This window comes from Mustela lutreola, chromosome 12 (genome assembly GCF_030435805.1).
Source record: "Mustela lutreola isolate mMusLut2 chromosome 12, mMusLut2.pri, whole genome shotgun sequence".
Taxonomy (NCBI): Eukaryota; Metazoa; Chordata; class Mammalia; order Carnivora; family Mustelidae; genus Mustela; species Mustela lutreola.
Genome location: NC_081301.1, coordinates 5,056,735 through 5,075,432, shown reverse-complemented (window position 1 = coordinate 5,075,432; position 18,698 = coordinate 5,056,735). Strand labels below are relative to the sequence as shown.

Sequence of the window (18,698 nt, the reverse complement as noted above, 5' to 3'; positions counted from 1 at the left end):
GCCGGCTCCCACCTCGGCCATCCCCCCCAGCCTCTTCTCGAACTCCCACCTCCGGCCACACTGAGCACCCTTCAGTTCCTCACCGTTTTGCCTCGGAGCCTTTCATACTCTGTCCCCTCTCCTGGAATGCTCACCCCCACCCCCCTTTCCTGGCCATCTCCTTTCTAGCTCTCAGCGGAGACCCCCACCTCCTCCAGAAAGCCTCCCCTGGCCTCTCCAGCCCAGGGCTTTAACTGGCTCTCCTCTGTTATAATCACCGGTTTATCATCTGGATCCCCCAAATGTAGGGGCAGTTTTGCTATCACTCATCATTCTGTCCCCAGGGCTTAGCGTATGGACCCAGTAAATGTCTGTCCTCAGAGCCTCCTCTCCAGCCCCGCCCTCTGGTCCCTGGACCACCCAGAAGGAGGACATTCTTTGTCCTCTTGGGTCCCCTCCATTTGAAGGGGACCTAGGACCGACTCATCCTGGGCCCTGGCTGGGCACAGTGCAGGGGGCAGGGTCGTGAGACTGCTGCTAGACTGAGTGGTGACATGCCCGAGGCCAGCCATGTCCCTCGGCCTGTCTGAACTTGTTAACTCCAGGGAGAGTATGCTCTGTGCTGGTGACAGCTGAGGGGGTCCCCTGTCACCTCCCATCAGTGGGTGCCCTCCCTCCCTACCCTGCCTCCCAACCCATCTTGCCAGTCTCCACTGATCTCTCACCTCCTCTGAGAAGCCTTCCCTGATTACCCTAACTAAACTCAACCCCTCTCAGAGTTCATCCCCTTCCCTCATCTGTTTCCTTTGTGGCTCTTATCAGGGACCTGTCGCTTCCTAATTCACTGTTTGTTTCCCGGGTCACTGTCCGTCTCCCTAACCCCTTGGGGAGCCCCATGAGTGGGACAGCCTACACTTCCCTATGCAAGTGGTGCACTTAGCCTGGGCCCGGCTCCCAGGAAACCTCTGTGAAGGCCACATTGTCCTTGTTCAGAGGTACAGGATGGTGCCCTGGAGGGTGATCACAGCACAGACACATGGGCTTGGGCCTGGCAGTAGGGTCGTGGGGATCCAGCTGTAGCCAGTCACTAAACTTCCCCATATAGCCTTGGCAGACCCCCAGTTCTGACTTCATGCCTTGTCTGTCTCACTGCTGAGCAGGTAGCGTCTCCCCACCTAACAGAAGGGAAGACTGAGGCCCAGGCATACAGATAGAGAGCGCAGGCTTTCAGGGCCTTGGAGCCACCAGACAGGGCATTGTGGGAAGTCATCTAGGCCAATGCTCGTGCTGTCCGGATAGGGAAAACGCGAGGCAACCCAGAGGGGCAGGACCCACCAGGTGGGGCCTCAAGGCCTCAAGGCTGTCCTCAAGGACACTAGCCCCCTTCTGCTAGTGTCCCAACCCTGGGCTCCAAGGAGGCTGTGGGGCTGTCAGGTGGGATCAGGGGGTCCTGGCCCCATCTCCCCAGATTTAATTAACAGGCCTTTCATCTTTGTCCTGAAGGAATCTGCTATCTTCTGTCTTTTTAATTAGCGTTCATTAAGCAAATCAGGACAGGGTTCTTCTCCTTTCTCTGCCTGGAAGGTTTTAACCCTTGGTAGGTGGGCTGCGGGGAGGGCAGTCTGCCACCTCTGCTCAGAGCCCCAAGCTGGAGGCCAGGCCTCTGCAGAGATTCCACGGGTCCCCAGCATAGGCATACCCCCCCCTCCCCGTCAGCCACACAGATACTGGCCCCTCCTCCCACACCACCTCCACGCTGGCCCCCTGGATTCCATCCCCATCCATTTTCCTGGAGGGAACTGACTCTGCTGCTGAAGAGCATTTCCAGGCTTCCTGCCACCACTAAGACAATGGGTTAGGATCACGGGCAGATTGTGGGACTGGGTGTTAAAGGTCTAAGCTGCAGGGAAACCGAGGCTAGGTGGTCCATAACTCCTGTGGGCTGCGAAGACTGGGTTGCTGTCATGTGTGTGCGGAGGATCCCCTGGGGGCAGGGCACAGCTGCCTTTACTGGGGTCGTGGTGAGTCCTGCTGGGAAGGAACTCTCGGAGCCTTCTCTAGTTTGACAGTAGCAGGCCCCTTGCTGCCCAGTGTCCCAAATGGTCACGTCTGCAGTTCTGCTCATTCCAGGTCCCTTTCCCGCGGTCACAGAGGTGTTCATTGTCTCTTTGTCACGCAGATTTTGGCAGTTATCCTGGGACTTTGTGGGTGCACTTGGGGGGCCACACTTGGCTTCCCAGCATCTATAGATCCCAGTCCCTCCCTGACTTCCATTCTGGGGTGGGAGGGACCTGGTCATGTCCCGCTGTGCATGTGTTTTCAGCAGACCACTTCCCCTCTCTGAGCCTCAGTTTTCCCATTTGTACGTTGGACCCATTTGTCACCTGGACCAAGTGACTTCTGGTCCCTGGGCCCCTGCTGCACGGGGACCTTCGCCCAAGGTGTCCTTGGCCGCCAGGGGGCGAGAGAGACCAGTCCTGTCATCTGGCCAATGTCGCCACCTGGTGGTGGGTCCTGGGCGAACATGAACAGCTGGATGTGGAGCTGAGGCAGGAGAAACTGGAAAACCAGGAGGCAAGTGGGAACCTGGGACGAGAGAGTGGGACTGAGGTCGTCAGCAGAGGCAGGATGGCCCCTTTGTCCCGGAGCTAGGCAAGGTCACTGAACACCCAGCTGGCACCTCTCGAAGGAGCCATCATCTCCTGCCCACTCCCTGTCGGATCAGGCTTTCCCGGGCATGTTGTTCCTGCTCACCCCACAAACATTCCCCGGACCACACTCAGCGCAGGCTCTGGGGACGCCAGGGTGAGCCACACGAAGTCCCTGTCCCCGTGAACCATCTGCAAGCTGAAGCCCCAGCTCATCCCCGAGGTGCCCCCTACCCCCCACTTCATGCTCCAGTCTCCCCCGCGACCAACCCCCCACCCTGAGCTGCAAACACACGACACTCTTGCCCTCCCCAGTCACCCCTGAGCCTTTGCACCTGCTGGGCCTCCTCCCCTTCCCTATACTGATCCTTTACAGCTCTGTCTACGTGTCACCTCTTCTGGAAAGCACTCTCCAACTCTAGGCAGAGCTAGCCATCACCGACCCACACCCACCCCCAAGCCCCAAGACATTCATGGACATCTGGGCATAGAGAGGCACTGGGAGGGAGGTGTCTAACTCTTCTCTGGGTCCCTGCTCCATCACAGTGCTGGGGGCACAGTGGGCAGCAGCGTGGTTTGCCGAGGAACAGATGACTGTAAACACGAGGCCACACCTGTCTTATGAACCAGGTGAGAACAAGCTTTGTAACATCATCACGGCCTGTTTCCCAGGGCGTGCATGATCTCCCTCTCTGACCAGATGGAGAGCTCCCAAGGGTAGGCTCTTGTCTTCACTACAGCGACAGCAATTTTCCGCACACTCATTCCACGTTGGGCTCTGGGCCAAGCCCTTGGCAGGGGCTTAGCTATTTCCAACAGGAAGGATTGAATGCAGGAATGATGTGCTCGTGGACGGCTGGAAAGACTGGAAGGGCTGAGAGCTAGGACACTGCAGAACTGACCTACCTGGGAAGCTGCCACCACAGGAGCCTCTGGGAGCTCGCCCTCTAAGTGCAAATCTGGGGGCCAGAAATAGGAACTGAGACCCCACTGCTGCCACCACTGCCCACAGAGGACTCTCCGCCCCTGCAGAGTGGGATATTGGAAGCACCCTCCTGCCGGAACCGTCCTCGTCTGTGACCCCGCTGGCCACCAGAAGGGCAGGAGATGGCTCCCCGCCCACTTCTGCTCTCCAAACCGCAAGCGAGGACCTCTGGCTGGCAGGACCTAGTTTGCATCTGGGACCCTCGCTGCAGAGGCCAGCGCTGGAAAACAGTGCTCCGCATGTCAGACCATTTATTTCCATTTTCCTTAGGGTTTTCTGGAAGGGCTGCTGGATTTCCAGTGTTTCCCCTGGCATCTATTGATCTAAGCATATGGCTTTTCCCTCTTGATTTACTAATTTTAGGAAATGGAGAGTAAATAAAAGGGGAGAGCGATCAGGGGTGGGCCAGGAAGGCCTCTCTGAGGGGACACTGTGACGAGACCAGTACCCTTGGTCACAAATATCTCAGGCAGACGTGACCCGTGGGAGGACTGTTCAGAGGTCATGGGGAGGCCGAAAGGCGAGGAGCCATCCCAGAATCTGCCTTGGGTGACTCTGCTGCCATGGGAAGGACTAGGCAGTAAGACTCTCTCTCTTAGGCCTTGGCAAGACCCCAGCGAGCCGTTGCCACCTTCTGAGCAGCCACCGACACCGCACAGAGTGCAAATGACCCCGCGTCGTGACCAGTCCCATTTCACAGATGAGGACGCCGAGGCTCCTGGCGGCGGGCTCTCGCCGCAGGGCCCCGGGGCAGCTGGAGCACTCCCGGGCACGTCCAGCAGGTGGGGGTGAGCGCCCAGGGACCGCGCGGCCGCGAGGTGGGGGCCCCGCCCGCCCCGCCCCGCTCCTCCCCTCACCCCGCCCGGGGCCCCGCCCCGCCCCGGCCCCGCCCCCCGGAGGAGGGGCGGAGGGAGGCGGGTGGGCGCCCACCGCGGCGCAGCGGGCCGTGGCAGAGCGGGGCGCGCGCGGGCGTCGGTGCCCGGGGGCCATGGCGGCGGCGGGGCTCCTGCTGGGTCTGGCGCTGCTGGCGCCGCGGGCGGCGGGCGCGGGCATGGGCGCGTGCTACGACGACGCGGGGCGGCCGCAGCGCTGCCTGCCGGTGTTCGAGAACGCGGCGTTCGGCCGGCGCGCCGAGGCCTCGCACACGTGCGGCCGCCCGCCCGAGGACTTCTGCCCGCACGTGGGCGCGCCGGGCGCGGGGGCGCAGTGCCAGCGCTGCGACGCCGCCGACCCCCGGCGCCGCCACGACGCCGCCTACCTCACCGACTTCCACAGCCAGGACGACAGCACCTGGTGGCAGAGCCCGTCCATGGCCTTCGGCGTGCAGTACCCCACCTCGGTCAACCTCACCCTCCGCCTGGGTAAGCGCCGCCGCGTCCCCGGACCGCAGCCCGTCGGGGGGCGCCGCGCGCCCGGGCTTGGCTGCAGACCCGACGCGGCCCGTGCCCGCTGCCCGCCTTCCCGGGTAACGGGAAGGGAGGACGGGTGGGTGGCCCCGTGGGGGCGGGCAGGGGCGGGAAGCCTCCCCGGAGCCCTTTACAGAGCTGTGGGTCTGGATTGAGGGTCGTGCGCTGCAAAGGGGTTGCTGCCTCCTAGACTCAGAGCCTTGTGGGAGACAAGGGGGGACTCACCCGGGGGTGCACTAGTCCGCCCTCTGGGGCAGGAGCTCTTAATCGTGGGGGCTCTGGGGGCTCATGAATCCCTGGGGCTGTGGGCAGTGCTGGGTGTGTTCTTGGGGCTAGGAGACAAGGCTTCACCTCCGGGAAGGCTTAGCCCCTGAGCAGGAGCGAAGCTTGCTGTTGGGTGACTGGGCTTGACGGCCAGGCCGTCCTGCCCCTCCCGTCCCTCCCTTCCCTGTGGCTCAGCATCTGGAGTCTGGACCCAGCCCTTCACTCCCGTTTGGAAATGGGAGTATCCCCTTCCCCTTCGAGTCCAGCCCGGTCCAGGTACTCCCTGGGCCCCAAGACGTGCCAGGCCCTGAACTCCACATCTTATCTATTGCCTGCAGCCCCTTTTGGGGGGGGGGGGGTGTCCACGCGTTTGCACTCCCTTGTCTGTGGGTTTGAAATCTCCCCAAACTTTGAAAATTCAAGTGTTTTTGTAATTCGTTTTGGCTGCTAAATCCGACCCAAGGCTATTTATAGACCCTGTTTATCCTAGTTAGAATGAATATTCATACGTTTTTGCTACTGAAATCTCATTTAAGTACAGCCTGGGGGGGAGCAAACCCAGCTGGGGGTGTTCACACAAGCCGTAGTATAAGGACTACATCGTCTCTCTAAACCCTGAACAATTCTGAATTCCAAAACACATCCACAGCTAAGCAGTTTGGGTTAGGGGTTATGGGACCATATGCCCAGTTTTCAGATGAGAAAATTGAGGCTCAGAGAGGTTAAGTGTCTTGCCCAAAGGCACACAGCTGCTAAAGGACTGGAAAGAAGCAATCATGGATATCCAAGGTCGAGCTCCACCCAGCCATGGAATCGGCTCTTCCAACCCTGGGTGACAGCGCTTCAGGGAGGACTGGGAGATGACATTGAAGTGAGGTGGGGGTGGGGACACTGGGCCCCTCAGCAGAGCAGGCCAGTTGTGCGCTATCACCCCCAAGCAGCGCAGCTCCCCGGGCTTTCACTGTCACTGTCACTGGCTTGTCTGGACTGCTAGATGGGGCGGGGTCTCTGCCCAGCGGGTGACAGGAAACCAGCGTGGGGAGGGAGTCTGGGGGAGCTGGCTGGACAGGGCTGGCAGAACCCCAAGACCATTGGAGAAGGAATCTGGGACAGGGTGGGGGCTGTGGGGGAAGACGCTGTTCCATGACAGAGGGTGGTGTGTTGCCTGTGTCAGTGGAGCCAGGGGTGGGCAAGAGGCTCTGTCCCCGCTCAGACCAAGGGGGGGGGGGCAGGAAGCATCTTGGGGTGGGGTTTGGGGGCAGCTCCCCTTAGCTGAGCGTTCGCAAGCGTCCGCTTGGCCGGGTTGCCTGGCCGGGTGACCTTGCTGAGCTCTGCCTGGGACACTTAGCCACAGGGAACTTCACGCTCGCACCCACACACATCTACTCACACTTATACGCTCAGCCACACTCAGACAAACTCACATGCATCTACTCACACTGCTGCTATCTACGTCTGCTCATCCACACACATCTATGCACACTCACACACGTACATCTTCTCACACTTATGTGCTCATCACATACATCTGTGCACCCTCATATGCTTGTCTGTACACATCGGCTCACACTCATGCTCAGCCACACACATCTGTTCCCACTCACTCACCTGCACACATCTATGCACACTCGTGTGCTCACTCACACTCACTCACATGCTTATCCACATACATGTAGTCACACTCACACGTGCACACACATTCACGTTCATCGATTCGCACTTGTGCCCATCCACACACTTATCCATATCACACACATCTACTCACACTCATACACTTGCACACATGTACTCGACATTCATGTGCACACACTCCTCGACACTCACACATCCACTCCTTCACGGGCACACATTCACGCGCGTGTACTCATACTCATCCCCACACACCTACTCACACTCACATCCACTCACGTGCCCATACCCACACTCGTGTCCACACACTCACCGTCACACGTCGACTTAGATGCACACATTTACTCACCCACATGCTCACACACATACCCGCACACTCACCCCTCCATTCACACACACATTCACTTGCATTTGCTCAGTCACACATTCACCCTCACACTCACACACCCACACATACTCACTTGCTCATTCACTCAAACTCTCACACACGGATATAGTCACACTCAAACACATGCATATTCACAAACACACACACCTCGCCCTGACCCAGTGTTCTTTCTGTCACCGGGTGCGGCACCAGGCGGATAGGAGGGGCTCCAGAATGTTCACGGGCGGAGAAAGGAAGCCCGAATGAATGGATGGCAGTGTCCCCTCCTCGGTCCTGTGCATCTGGTCCCAGCCTGGGATCTCGTTGGCCTGCTCTGGGGACAGAGTGGAGTAGATATCACAAAATGAACTTAGGACGCAGGCAGGGCTCAGCCACTTGCTGGGCGAGTGCTTCCGTCTCTTGGTGCCTCCGTGTCCTCCCCTGTGAAATAGGGCTGAGACCGGCCACCTCCCCCTGGTCATCGTGCAGGCTCCATGAGTTCAGGTTGGCCACGTGCTTACAGGAGCTGTGACAGTCCTTGTGTGTGGCCAAGGCCACTCTGCTGAGAACAACTCAGAGCTGAGCTTCCCCGAGGGTGGCCTCAACCCAGGGATTAGGAAACGCTCGCCGAGCTGGCTTCCAAAAGATGTCCTGACCCTGGGTCCTCTTTCTGCACTGGGGGTCCCAGAGACCCATAGCCACCCCAGACTGAGCCCATCTTGGGTTCCATTCAGCTTCGGTTTGCTCCGTGCTGAGCTGTGGATTGCATAATACCAGGGGCAGAGGAGGTCTGGGGTTGTCGTCAGGGTGTTCCCAGCGGAGGCCCCCGTCCTCTCCCCCTGGTCCTCAGGGCACTTCTGCTGGCTCCTCTGCAGGTCCCCCACTCCTTGGGGGCTCGTGGGAGGGGAGGATGGGTGGCTGGCTCTGGCCTGGGGCCTCTGAAGGAGCGGGGAGAGGGGCCGGGGAGGGAGAGGCGGCTGGTCAGCTCCGGGATGGAGGTCGCTGCTTTCCCAGCCCCCTGTGATCTCGCAGACATCTGTTCCAAATCCCGGAGTCGCCAAGCTGAGCCTTCCTGTCTGGGATGAAAGGCAGCAGCGGGGTCTGGCGGCTCCTCACCCTCCACGGAGGCCCTGGAAAGCAGGCAAGCTGGGGGAGGTGCTTGGTCATCGGGAATGAGAGACACAGTTCCGTGGGTTCCCACCTCGTGCTCGGAACCGCAGCCCAGCCCGAGTTCTTCTACATGCAGGGAAACTGAGGTTCTGAAAGTAAGGTCAGCTGTCCGGGGTCACGCAGCCAGTACTTGGCACACCCCGGGGTCCCGTATGACGGTGCTTCACGTGAGAACAATCATCTGCAGAGTTAGGCTGGTCTGCGCCTTGGCTTTTGGAGAGGGTGGAGAGAAACTCCTTTCTCACTTGAAAACTTCCTTGGATTTCTAAGAAGCTCCTGAAGTGACAGGAAAACCCAAGCAGGTGCGCACTGAGCCCCGAGAGGAGATAGATGCAGGGGGAAGGCAGGTGGGCTCTTGACTGGCCCCTCCCCAGGCTCAGATCTGCCTGCCATGTGCAGGCCTTCTCTGTGCCTTTGTTCAGCTGGCTGCCCAAAGCCTGAGCTGAGCCTCGGCCCTGCTGGCCTAGGGGCACAGTCTGCCAGGAGACGGGGTAAGCCCAGGATGACGGGAATGAGGATTTATGCCCTGGGAACACACATGGTTAGCAGGCCTTCCTGAGATCTCTAGGGTAGCGGGCTGCCAAAGGAGCAAAGGATCTTTCAGGTCAAGGGGACAGCCCGGGGCCGCCAGGAGACTGGATGGCGGGAGCAGAGGGGACAAGGAGACAGAGGGGCCTGGCCTGGGTGGGGGCTGGACATCACGAGGACCCTGCTGGCCGCTGCAGAGCCCCGAAGCCGCTAGGTCTCTAGAGCTTCGGCTGCATGGCGGCTTCCTGTCCCGTGGGCGGCCGTGTTTGCGTTGGCTGGAGCCGGGGCTGGGGGCCGCGTTCTCCTTCCTTCTCCCTGGAGGTTCTGGCGGGAACGCTGGGCTCTACACAGACCAAGGGTCAAGGCAACAGCCTTGGTGTGCGTCCACTCACAGAAGCTGCCGTTCCCCGCAGCCCCTGCGTCCAGCTGGTCCCGGCCGCCTCACCCTTGTCTGAGCTGCTCAGGACCGACCCAGGACTGACAGGAGAGAGAAATCCCAAAGCTCAGTTGAGCACCTACTGTGTGTTAGGCCCTGGGCCAGGCCTTTGGGATGCAGCTGTGGACAAGCCACTGTCTGCCCTGCTCAGCTTAGAGGCGCCCTCCTCCGGGCAGCCCCCCCGGCCTTACTCCGTCACAGCAGGTCGTGCTACACTGGGGTTTAGGTTTGTTTGTGTGGAGCCCTAGCTCTGAGATGCAGAAGGAAAGCCTGTTTGCACAGCTGTGCCACAGCGCTCAGCACAGGCCCCCTGCGCAGGGGTGCTCGCGAAACGCTGGCCGTGTAATGAACGGAAGGGCAGCCAGCATTTAGCCGCGTGCGTGCCGCCTGCGTAGAATCGTTCCAAGCCCTTTGCAGGCATCTCCTCCATAAGCCCCGATACTATGCCCATTCTGCAAGGCCGTAAAAAAGAAAAAGAAGATGAGGCACTGCCTTCAAGTCCCTTGCCCAGTTAAACCCCCAGGAAGTTAGGTATTTTGTCCAAGGGGCCAAAGAGCAAGGAAGTGTGGCGCTGGACGTGAACCCCAGCGTGTCCCGGCCACACCCACACCACGGTCCCTCGCTGGGGACAAGGCAGCGAGTGCGTGAGTGCAGGCAGCGTTCCAGATGCATCCCCAATGCCTAAGCTGTGGCCTTCACGGGGCTCCCCACCCTCCTCCTGGTCCTGCCCCGCTCCAGCCACCTCTCCCCTGTCTTCCCCTGCTCGCCGTCATCCCGTGCCAGCCCTGCCCACACGAGCGCTCCGCTGTGCCTATTGGAATCCTGGTCGACATTCAGGACTCCCCCAGCACCTCTCTCCCAGTCTCCCACCGGAGCCCTCGACCGGGTCATTTGACAACCTCCTGCATGTCAGCTGTGGGATGTCACATGGGCCTCAAACCTCGGGTCCAAAGGTAAAGACAGCCGTAGTCACAGCAGCCAGAGCCAAAGTGATCCAGCTGTTTGCTAACCTGCGAATAACGATGCAAAACGTGGTGCTCACACCTGACGGGATGTTGCACGGCCTGGGGGAGGAGGGGGTTCTGACACCCCCTGCAAAGGGGTGGGCGAGCCCAGAGGGCATTACGCGGAGAAGGACACGTGCTGGGTGATTTCGCTCGCAGGAGGCCCCTAGAACAGCCTACGTCTATGGTGAGTGCCAGGGTGGGGAGTGGGAAGTCGCTCGCGGGGAGAGGACTCTGGGTTTGGGAAGATGAATTCTGGAGATCGGGGTGAGGACCGTACGGCAGGGAGGGTGTGTTTACTCCCGGTGAACTGTGTACTTAAAAATAGTTTAGATGGGGGCGCCTGGGTGGCTTTGTCAGAAGAACTTGTGACCCTTGATCTCGGGGTTGAGTTCGATCCCCATGTTGGGTGTAAAGCTCCTTAAATTAAAAAAAAAAACCAAAACAAACTTGAGGCCCCTGGCTGGGTCAATGGGTTGAGCATCCAGCTCGTGATTTTTGGCTCAGGTCTTGGTCTCAGGGTCATGAGATCGAGCCCAGCACTGGACTCCACGCTTTGCGTGGAGCCTGCTCATGGAGCCAACTCTCTCCCACGAACTCTCTCAAAAAAAACCAAAAATGTAAAAAAGGTTAAGGTGGCAAATTTCGTTCGTATTTAAAAGAAAAAAGGAAAGGCATCATGTTCCCATCTCGCCACACACCAGAGCAAGAAACTTGGGTGCCTTCTGTGATTCTTCCCTCCCTTGACTTCAGCATTCACCGGATCACCGGATCACCAGATCACTAGATCACCAGATTGTTCTCTGGAATGTCTTCCTCTCCATCATTTTCACGCGGCCCCTCATCTGTTCCCCGATTTATTGCAGTGGCCCCGAATGCCCCGCCACCTCCCTTTGCAAACGTGTAGTTGGTACATTTCAGCCACATCTCCGATCAGACCTCAGCATCCTTCTTAACACAAAGCCCTAGGCAATAATCAATCAGATGAAACCGCTCGCTCTTCGCAGGCTAGACAACACGCTTGATAATCTTGATCCATATGTAGGGTGTAGACTCTTGGTGCAAACATGAGAGAACTAGGACGGCCCCGGCCCTCCGTCTGCCGGGCTCTCGCGGCGTCTGGCCTTGCGCTCGTGGGAATTCCCAGCTCTTGCAGGCCCCGCTGTGCCCTGAACTGCCAAGAGCTGGGGTGGGGGAGGAAGACGGGAACAGTGAATGACCGTGATTGGGCCAAGTGATTACCCCATAGGCCGGGAGCAGCTCTCCCCACCTGGTTCTCATGCCCCAGTGGGCAGGGCAGCTTCACCCACACATTCCCAGCTCAGCTCCCCACCCTGCCCACCCCCAGCCCCACCCCGGGCCATTGCTGCCCAGATGGCTCCGATTAGAGAGCTTTGTTTTGTTTCCACTTTCCCAAAATAAGCCTCTCTGTCCCGAACTCATTCTGCTTGGTCAGTGCCGGATGTGCGCTGGCTTGGTTTTATGACTGCCCTGGTGTCATCTCTGATGGGCTTTCTGTCCCAGCTGGCTGGAGAGGACATGCTTGGTGCTCCTGGTGCGGATCTGCGTGGCCTCCGCAGTCTTTGTGGGTACCAGCATCCCCTTCCTGGGCAGCCCCTTGTCTCTGGGCACCCACAGATTCCTAGACCGAGGGTAGCCTCGTTCAGGGCAGTGACTTTGGGGGCAGATGAGCCTGCTGTCAAGCAGAGACCCAGCTGTTTGCTGCATGATGTTGGGTGAGTTCCTATCTCCCACCCCAGCCTCAGGCCCCTTGCTGTTAAAACAGGCAGAGCGATTTAATTGTTGGGGGATATATGGTATAAATAAAGCACTTAGCATGGTGCTTGGCACATAGTAGGTGCTCACTAAATGCCAGCTGTTTTAGAAGAAACACATTCAGAGGTCGTGGCTTGCAGTGTCAGCAGCACTGTGAGACCTGCCTGTCTCAGCTCGCTCACTGGGTTATAAACTCCTTGAAGGCACAGATCATGCTTTGTCTTTACTTGCTCATATGGCAAGCACTTATTGAGTACCTACTGTGTGGGGACACTGCTCGGCTCTAAGGAGTCCCATGCCCTGTTCCAAGAGGGTCACGGACTAGTGGGAGAGAACTAGATGAAGAAGCCCAGGGAAACTGGGAGCTCTGAGGTACGCAAACCCATAGCACTAGGGGTGAGTAGTCGTCACCCAGGAAAGGTGGGAAAAAGGGCATTCCACCCTGGGCTGAGGCTGAGGCATGTGGTCAGTTGGCTAAGCCAGAGAGATACATAGAAGACAGGTGAGGAGAACAGGGAACAGCATTCAGACAGAGGGAACAGCATATTGGGCTGAGATCTGTGCACTCCCAAGCAGTATCGTCCCCAGTTAACAATGGGGGATGACATTTTGGCTCATTTTTTCTGGTAGAAACACACCTGTTTTAATCACCCTGAAGCCTTGTCATCGCCTGGCGCTTGTGAGGGTATGGGTTGAGGCTGCAAATTTAATTCTTGTCCACTGCTTAGAAGATCTGGGGGCTGCTTCCTTCCTCAGCCTTTGGGTTGCCTTTGGCAGAAACCTTTTCATCACAAAGCTGGGATTAAGTTGTTTTCTTGGCCCTTCTAATTAACTCTTATAACAGAAAGTCCCTGCCGAGTCTCTGTGATGTTCCCGTGTCTTCTCTCACCTCCTGGTTTGGCAAGGAAGGGGAAAAGCCGTGATGTCTCCTAGTGCGTGATGTTGCTTCTTTGCATGAAATCCCAGTGACTGCCTTTTTCCGATCACGCTTCTAGCTGCCAGCTACCTTTTAAGTGGCTCCAAGCTCCCCGCCTGCGAGGTGTCTGGCTGCTTGATGTTTACGGAGGAGTCTGGGCTGTGGGACCCACAGCTTCCTCCACCCAGCGTGCTTTCGAGAACGCACATCTGGGGTGAGGCCCACCCCGGTTCCAAAGCCCGGACCTCGGAACACGAGCAGCCACGGGCTGCTCCCCTAGACACTGAGTCAGTTTCCGACATGTGCTTTCTTGTCGGGGGCTTGGCGTTCTGGTGCCAAGCTGAGCTGCAACGGAACTTTGAAAAACATCTGAAACAGAGCATGGCAAGGCGGTTGCTTTTCCCAAAAAAAAAAAAAAAAAATTTTTTTTTTTAAATGTGTTTTCTCCAGTTTTTAAATTAGAACAAGCTTTGTGAGAGAGAATTAGGAGAACGGAGAACAGTTGAAAAGGAAGAAATGTCACTCACAGCCCTCTGCCCAGAGGGCAGCCGCGCCAACTCCTTTGCTGCCTATCCTTTGGGGATTTTTAAATTATAATCTGACGATTCTGACCATATGATCTTGTGTCTTTCTCTTCACCATTCTGGCTGAAGCTTTGCCCGTGTGTTCCAGGCTCACTGCTGGCTGTTTCTGTGGCCTCGATCATCCCGTGAATTTATACTGTTGTTTGGACTCTGAGGGTTCCCATTTTCCGCCCATTCTAAAAAACGCGCAGATGCTGGTTTCACGCATGTTTGAATGCCCAGAAATGGGGTGATTTTACCTAAGGTAAGAGATCCTTCCTTGGCTCTTCAATCATGCCGCCAACCTGCCTTCCCAAAGGGCCGATGCACACAGATAGGGTCCCCGGCTTTTCTTTCCTTGCGTGAAATACACATAAAGTAAAACTTGACCGTCTTAACCATTTGTGTCGTCATGTGACCGTCACCCACCTACCCACAGGGCTTTTCCCTCTTCAACTGAAGCTCTGTTCCTATTAAACACTGACTCCCCGGCCCCCTCCCTCAGCTCCTGGCCCCGCCAGCTCACATCCCCATCGTGCAAGCTCGGTGACCCTAACAAGCGCCTGTAAGTGAGATCATGGTATTTGTGCTTCGGTGACTGGCTTAGTTCACTCCACATAATGTCCCCAGGGTCCATCTCTGTTGTAATGGGTGTCCAGATTTCCTTCTTTTTCTGAATACTGTTGGGCTGAATGCTATTCCACGTTACAGATAGGCCACAGTTTGTCCATCATCCGTTGATGGACACGTGGGTTTGCTTTCTGCCTTCCGGCTGTTGTGAAGAGTTCCACTGGGAACAGGGGGGTACAGATATCTGCGAAGTCGTGCTTTCATTTCTGCGGGGTTTATACCCAAATTCCAGGACTGTGGGGCCCTTCCTTTTTTGACTTTTCGAGGAAATGCCAAACATTTTCATGGCGAATGCACCATTTTACAGTCCCACAAACCATACACAAGGTTTTCATTTTTCCACGTCCTTGCCAACACTTGTTAATAGTTGGTTTTTGCCTTGAATCATGGCCATCCTAATGGTGGTGAGGGGTCCAATTTTTAATTTATTTTTATTTTTAAAAGATTTTATTCAATTATTTGACAGACAGAGATCACAAGTAGGCAGAGAGGCAGGCAGAGAGAGAGGGGGAAGCAGGCTCCCCGCTGAGCAGAGAGCCCAACGAGGGGCTCGATCCCAGGACCCTGGGATCATGACCTGAGCCGAAGGCTGAGGCTTAACTCACTGAGCCACCCAGATGCCCAAAGGTCCAATTTTTAAATACAGATAAAATAACTGTGGAGTTGTAATTCACTGTACAGTCCACCCATATTTTTTTTTTTTTTTTTAAGATTTTATTTGAGAGTGAGTGAGGGAGAGAGAGCACGAGCAGGGGGAGAGAGGGAGAAGCATACTCCCTGCTGAGCAGGGAGCCTGATACGGGGCTTGATTCCAGGATCCCGGGATCATGACCTGAGCCGAAGGCAGAGGCTTTAACCCACTGAGCCACCCAGGTGCCCCCCAATCCACCCATTTAAAGTCAAGATGGGTTTTTGTCTGTTCGTAGAGTTGTATCCCCACCCCCACTGTCGCCTTTGGGACATTTCATCACCCCCTAAAGAAACCCTGTACCCCTTAGCAGCACCCCTCAGTCTCTGCTCCTCCCTAAGACCCTGACAACCACTCACCTACCCTCTGTCTCAACATCCAGGATAAGTGGAATCATACGATGTGTAGTCTTTTGTGATTAGCCTCTTCCGTTTACGATACTGTTTTCCGGGCATATCCACGAGGTGGTGTATATCAGAAGGCCCTTCCTGGGGCTCAGTGGGTTAAGCCTCTACCTTCGGCTCAGATCATGATCTCAGGGTCCTGGGATCGAGCCCCGCATTGGGCTCTCTGCTCGGTGGGGAGCCTGCTTCCTCCTCTCTCTCTGCCTGCTTCTCTGCCTACTTGTGTCTCTCTCTGTCAAATAAATAAATAAAATCTTAAAAAAAAAAAAAAAAGAATGCCTTTTTTATCACAGAACACTGTTCTGCTGTATGACTTACCACGATTTATTAATTCACGGGTCAGTTGGCCAACATTTGAGTTGCTTCCACTCTTGGGATATCCCGCGTGATGCCACTGCAAACATCCACGTGCATTTGCAGGGAAATGTATTTCGCCTTCACTGGGGCACAGGCTCGGGGCTGGAGCTGCTGCGTCACATGGTGTGCCGTGTCGGCCTCTCGAGGAACCACCCGGCTGTTCCCCAGCGGCAGGGCGGGAGGGCTGCATCTTCTCCACATCCTCACCAGCACTTACTTTTATGTCTTTTTGGTTGTACGCGGCTTAGGGGAGAGAAGTGGTGTCCCCTGTGGTTCAGGTTTGCGTCTCCTGCTGGCGGACGGTGTTGGGCATCTCCTCGTGGGCTTCTGGGCCACTTGCGCGTCTTCTTCGGAGAGACGTCCGTTTAGATCCTTGGCCTGTTTTTTATTTTTTTTTAAGATTTTATTTTTATTTATTTAGTTGTCAGAGAGAGAGGGGGGAGAGAGAGAGAGCGAGCACAGGCAGACAGGCAGAGGCAGAGGGAGAAGCAGGCTCCCTGATGAGCAAGGGCCCGATGTGGGACTCGATCCCAGGATGCTGGGATCATGACCTGAGCCAAAGGCAGCCACTGAACCCACTGAGCCACCCAGGCTTCCCTTTTGCCTGTTTTTTAATTGGGTGGCCTTTTTTATTATCAAGTTGTAAGAATTGTTTCTATATTCTCAGTACATCACTTCTCAGCTATAAATTTGCTATAAATCTCCTATCCTGTGGGTTTTCGTTTTCTCAATAGTGTCTTTTTTTTTTTTCCAAGATTTTATTTCTTTATTTGACCGTGAGAGAGAGAGAGAGAGAGCACGAGCAGGGCAAGGGGCAGAGGGAGAAGCAGACTCCCCACTGAGCAGGGAGCCCGACCAGGGCTCGATCCCAGGATGCAGGGATCATGACCTGATCCAAAGGCAGATGCTTAACCCACTGAGCCACCCAGGCGCCCCAACAATAGTGTGTTTAGAAACACATAATTTTTTACTTCAGTGAGGTCCAGTGTGTCCGTTTTTGCTTCTGTCACGTGTGCTTTGGGGGTCACGTGTAGGAAGGCTTTTCCAGCCCAGGTCACAAAGACCTGCTTCTGTGTTTCCTTCTGAGTTTTATGGTGTTAGTGCTTCCGTAGGACTGAGATGTTTAATCCGAGGACTGAAGTGGGTAAGGAAGACTGTGGCTGGGGACCTCGGGGCTGCGTCTTCTGTTCTTAGGCTGCTCGCTGAGGCCCCCTTAAGGCCGATGAGGATGCAGGGACCCTCTCCTCCCAGCCCGCTCTGCCCCCCACCCACAGTCCTCCTGCCCATCTGGGCCGCTAGCACAGCTCTGCCTCATTGTCAGGTTCGGGATAGTTGTGGTTCTCCCAGGATGTGATGGAGGGAGCTGGGCGGAGAGGAGGGCAGGGCAGGGCCCAGAGCCAGAAGCGCCCCCATGTTGGTGTGGGCAGTGTGCGAGAGGGGGGCAGGGCTAAAGCTGATGGAGGAGGTGGCACTCGGGAAGGGGACGAGCCCCGGGGCCGAGGAGCAGCCCAGGAGTGTGACCCAGGAGGCTGGGCTGCATGGAGGCCTAGGGGCATGGCCAGTGGTCCAGGAGGTAAGGCAAGGCCAGGCCCCGGGCTGTGGCCAAGGAGGGCTATTGGTGAGGTTGCTTCACAGCAGCTCAGAGAAGCTGAATTGCAGTGGCCTGAGCGCCAAGCTGGGAGAAGAGGCTGTGGGGCCGAGCAGAGGCAGAATTCCCTTGAGAGATTTGGACCAAGAGAGAAGTTAAATGGACCCCAGAAAACTAGAGAGTCCTGCAAGGGTTGCATTAGGGTTTGGGGGAGTTGAAATGGGGTTTCTCCAGACTCCCAGGAGTCTGAAGTCACTGGGGAGGAATGAGCCTAAAGACACAGGTGGAACGGTTGGCTTTGCTGGGGGTTAGTAAAAGAAATAACTTTCTAAAGTAGGCTTCTTCAGAATGTAGCAACAACTGGTTGCTTGAGCAAAAAGGGTTGGCAGCCTGTCAGGGGTGTTACCATTCAGATTCCTGTGCACGGAGGCAAGTTGGCCTAAGTCAGGGATGGCAGGAGGTCCACCAGTATCATTCTGTCTGCCCGGTTCCGTCGTCCCAACAGGCATCGCTAATTGATCATGGCACGCCACGCACAGTGAGAGTTTACACCCACCCAAGAGAGTTTACACAACGTTGCCATTCCCTGTACCAGGACTCTGACTCTCCCTTCCCTTCTGTAAAATGGGTCCGTGTCTTCCTGCTGCAGGGAAGGCTTACGAGATCACCTACGTGAGGCTGAAGTTCCACACCAGTCGCCCTGAGAGCTTTGCCATCTACAAGCGCACCCAGGCTGGCGGCCCGTGGGAGCCCTACCAGTACTACAGTGCCTCCTGCCAGAAGACCTACGGCAGGCCCGAGGGCCAGTACCTGCGCCCCGGGGAGGACGAGCGCGTGGCCTTCTGCACCTCCGAGTTCAGTGACATCTCCCCGCTGAGCGGCGGCAACGTGGCCTTCTCCACGCTGGAGGGCCGGCCTAGCGCTTACAACTTCGAGGAGAGCCCGGTGTTGCAGGTCAGAGAGGAGCCAGGCTTGGCGGGTCGGGACAGGGCTGCAGGGGGTGGTCCCCCGGCCTGGGAGAGCACAGAAAATTTGTGAGTGGAAGGACACGGGGTCCTATGGGATCCCACAGTTTTCAGATCTTAAACAACCAAAGTCTTTTGTGGTGTCTACACGTGTTGTGGATGCCATCAGTGAGATAGATGGAGGACAGCCTGCTCAGCCAAGCAGAAGTGTCCCTTCCCCTGCCCGCTGTGGTGGAGCCCTGTGGCTCCTTGGAGCCCGGCGACAGCCACCAACTCAGCTGACCCTTCCTTATGTGGGTGGGGACCCTGAGGCCTGGACTGGAGAAGGGGTTTGCCAGGGGCACGCATTGGTTGGTGAAAGGCCCAGACCAGAACCTGGGTGTCCTGAATCCTCA

General features: G+C 56.8%; 1 protein-coding gene across 2 annotated transcripts in view; it reads left to right on the top strand.

Annotated features, from left to right (window-relative positions):
* Nucleotides 1–4,600: 4,600 nt before the first annotated feature.
* Nucleotides 4,601–18,698, top strand: part of LAMC3 (laminin subunit gamma 3) — a 56,414-nt gene continuing 42,316 nt past the window's right edge. For both annotated transcript variants that reach the window (XM_059142603.1, XM_059142602.1), the window contains exons 1-2: nt 4,601–4,973; nt 17,988–18,292. In XM_059142603.1, coding sequence (XP_058998586.1) covers nt 4,601–4,973; nt 17,988–18,292 — 678 coding nt within the window. The remainder of the gene's footprint in view (nt 4,974–17,987; nt 18,293–18,698) is intronic.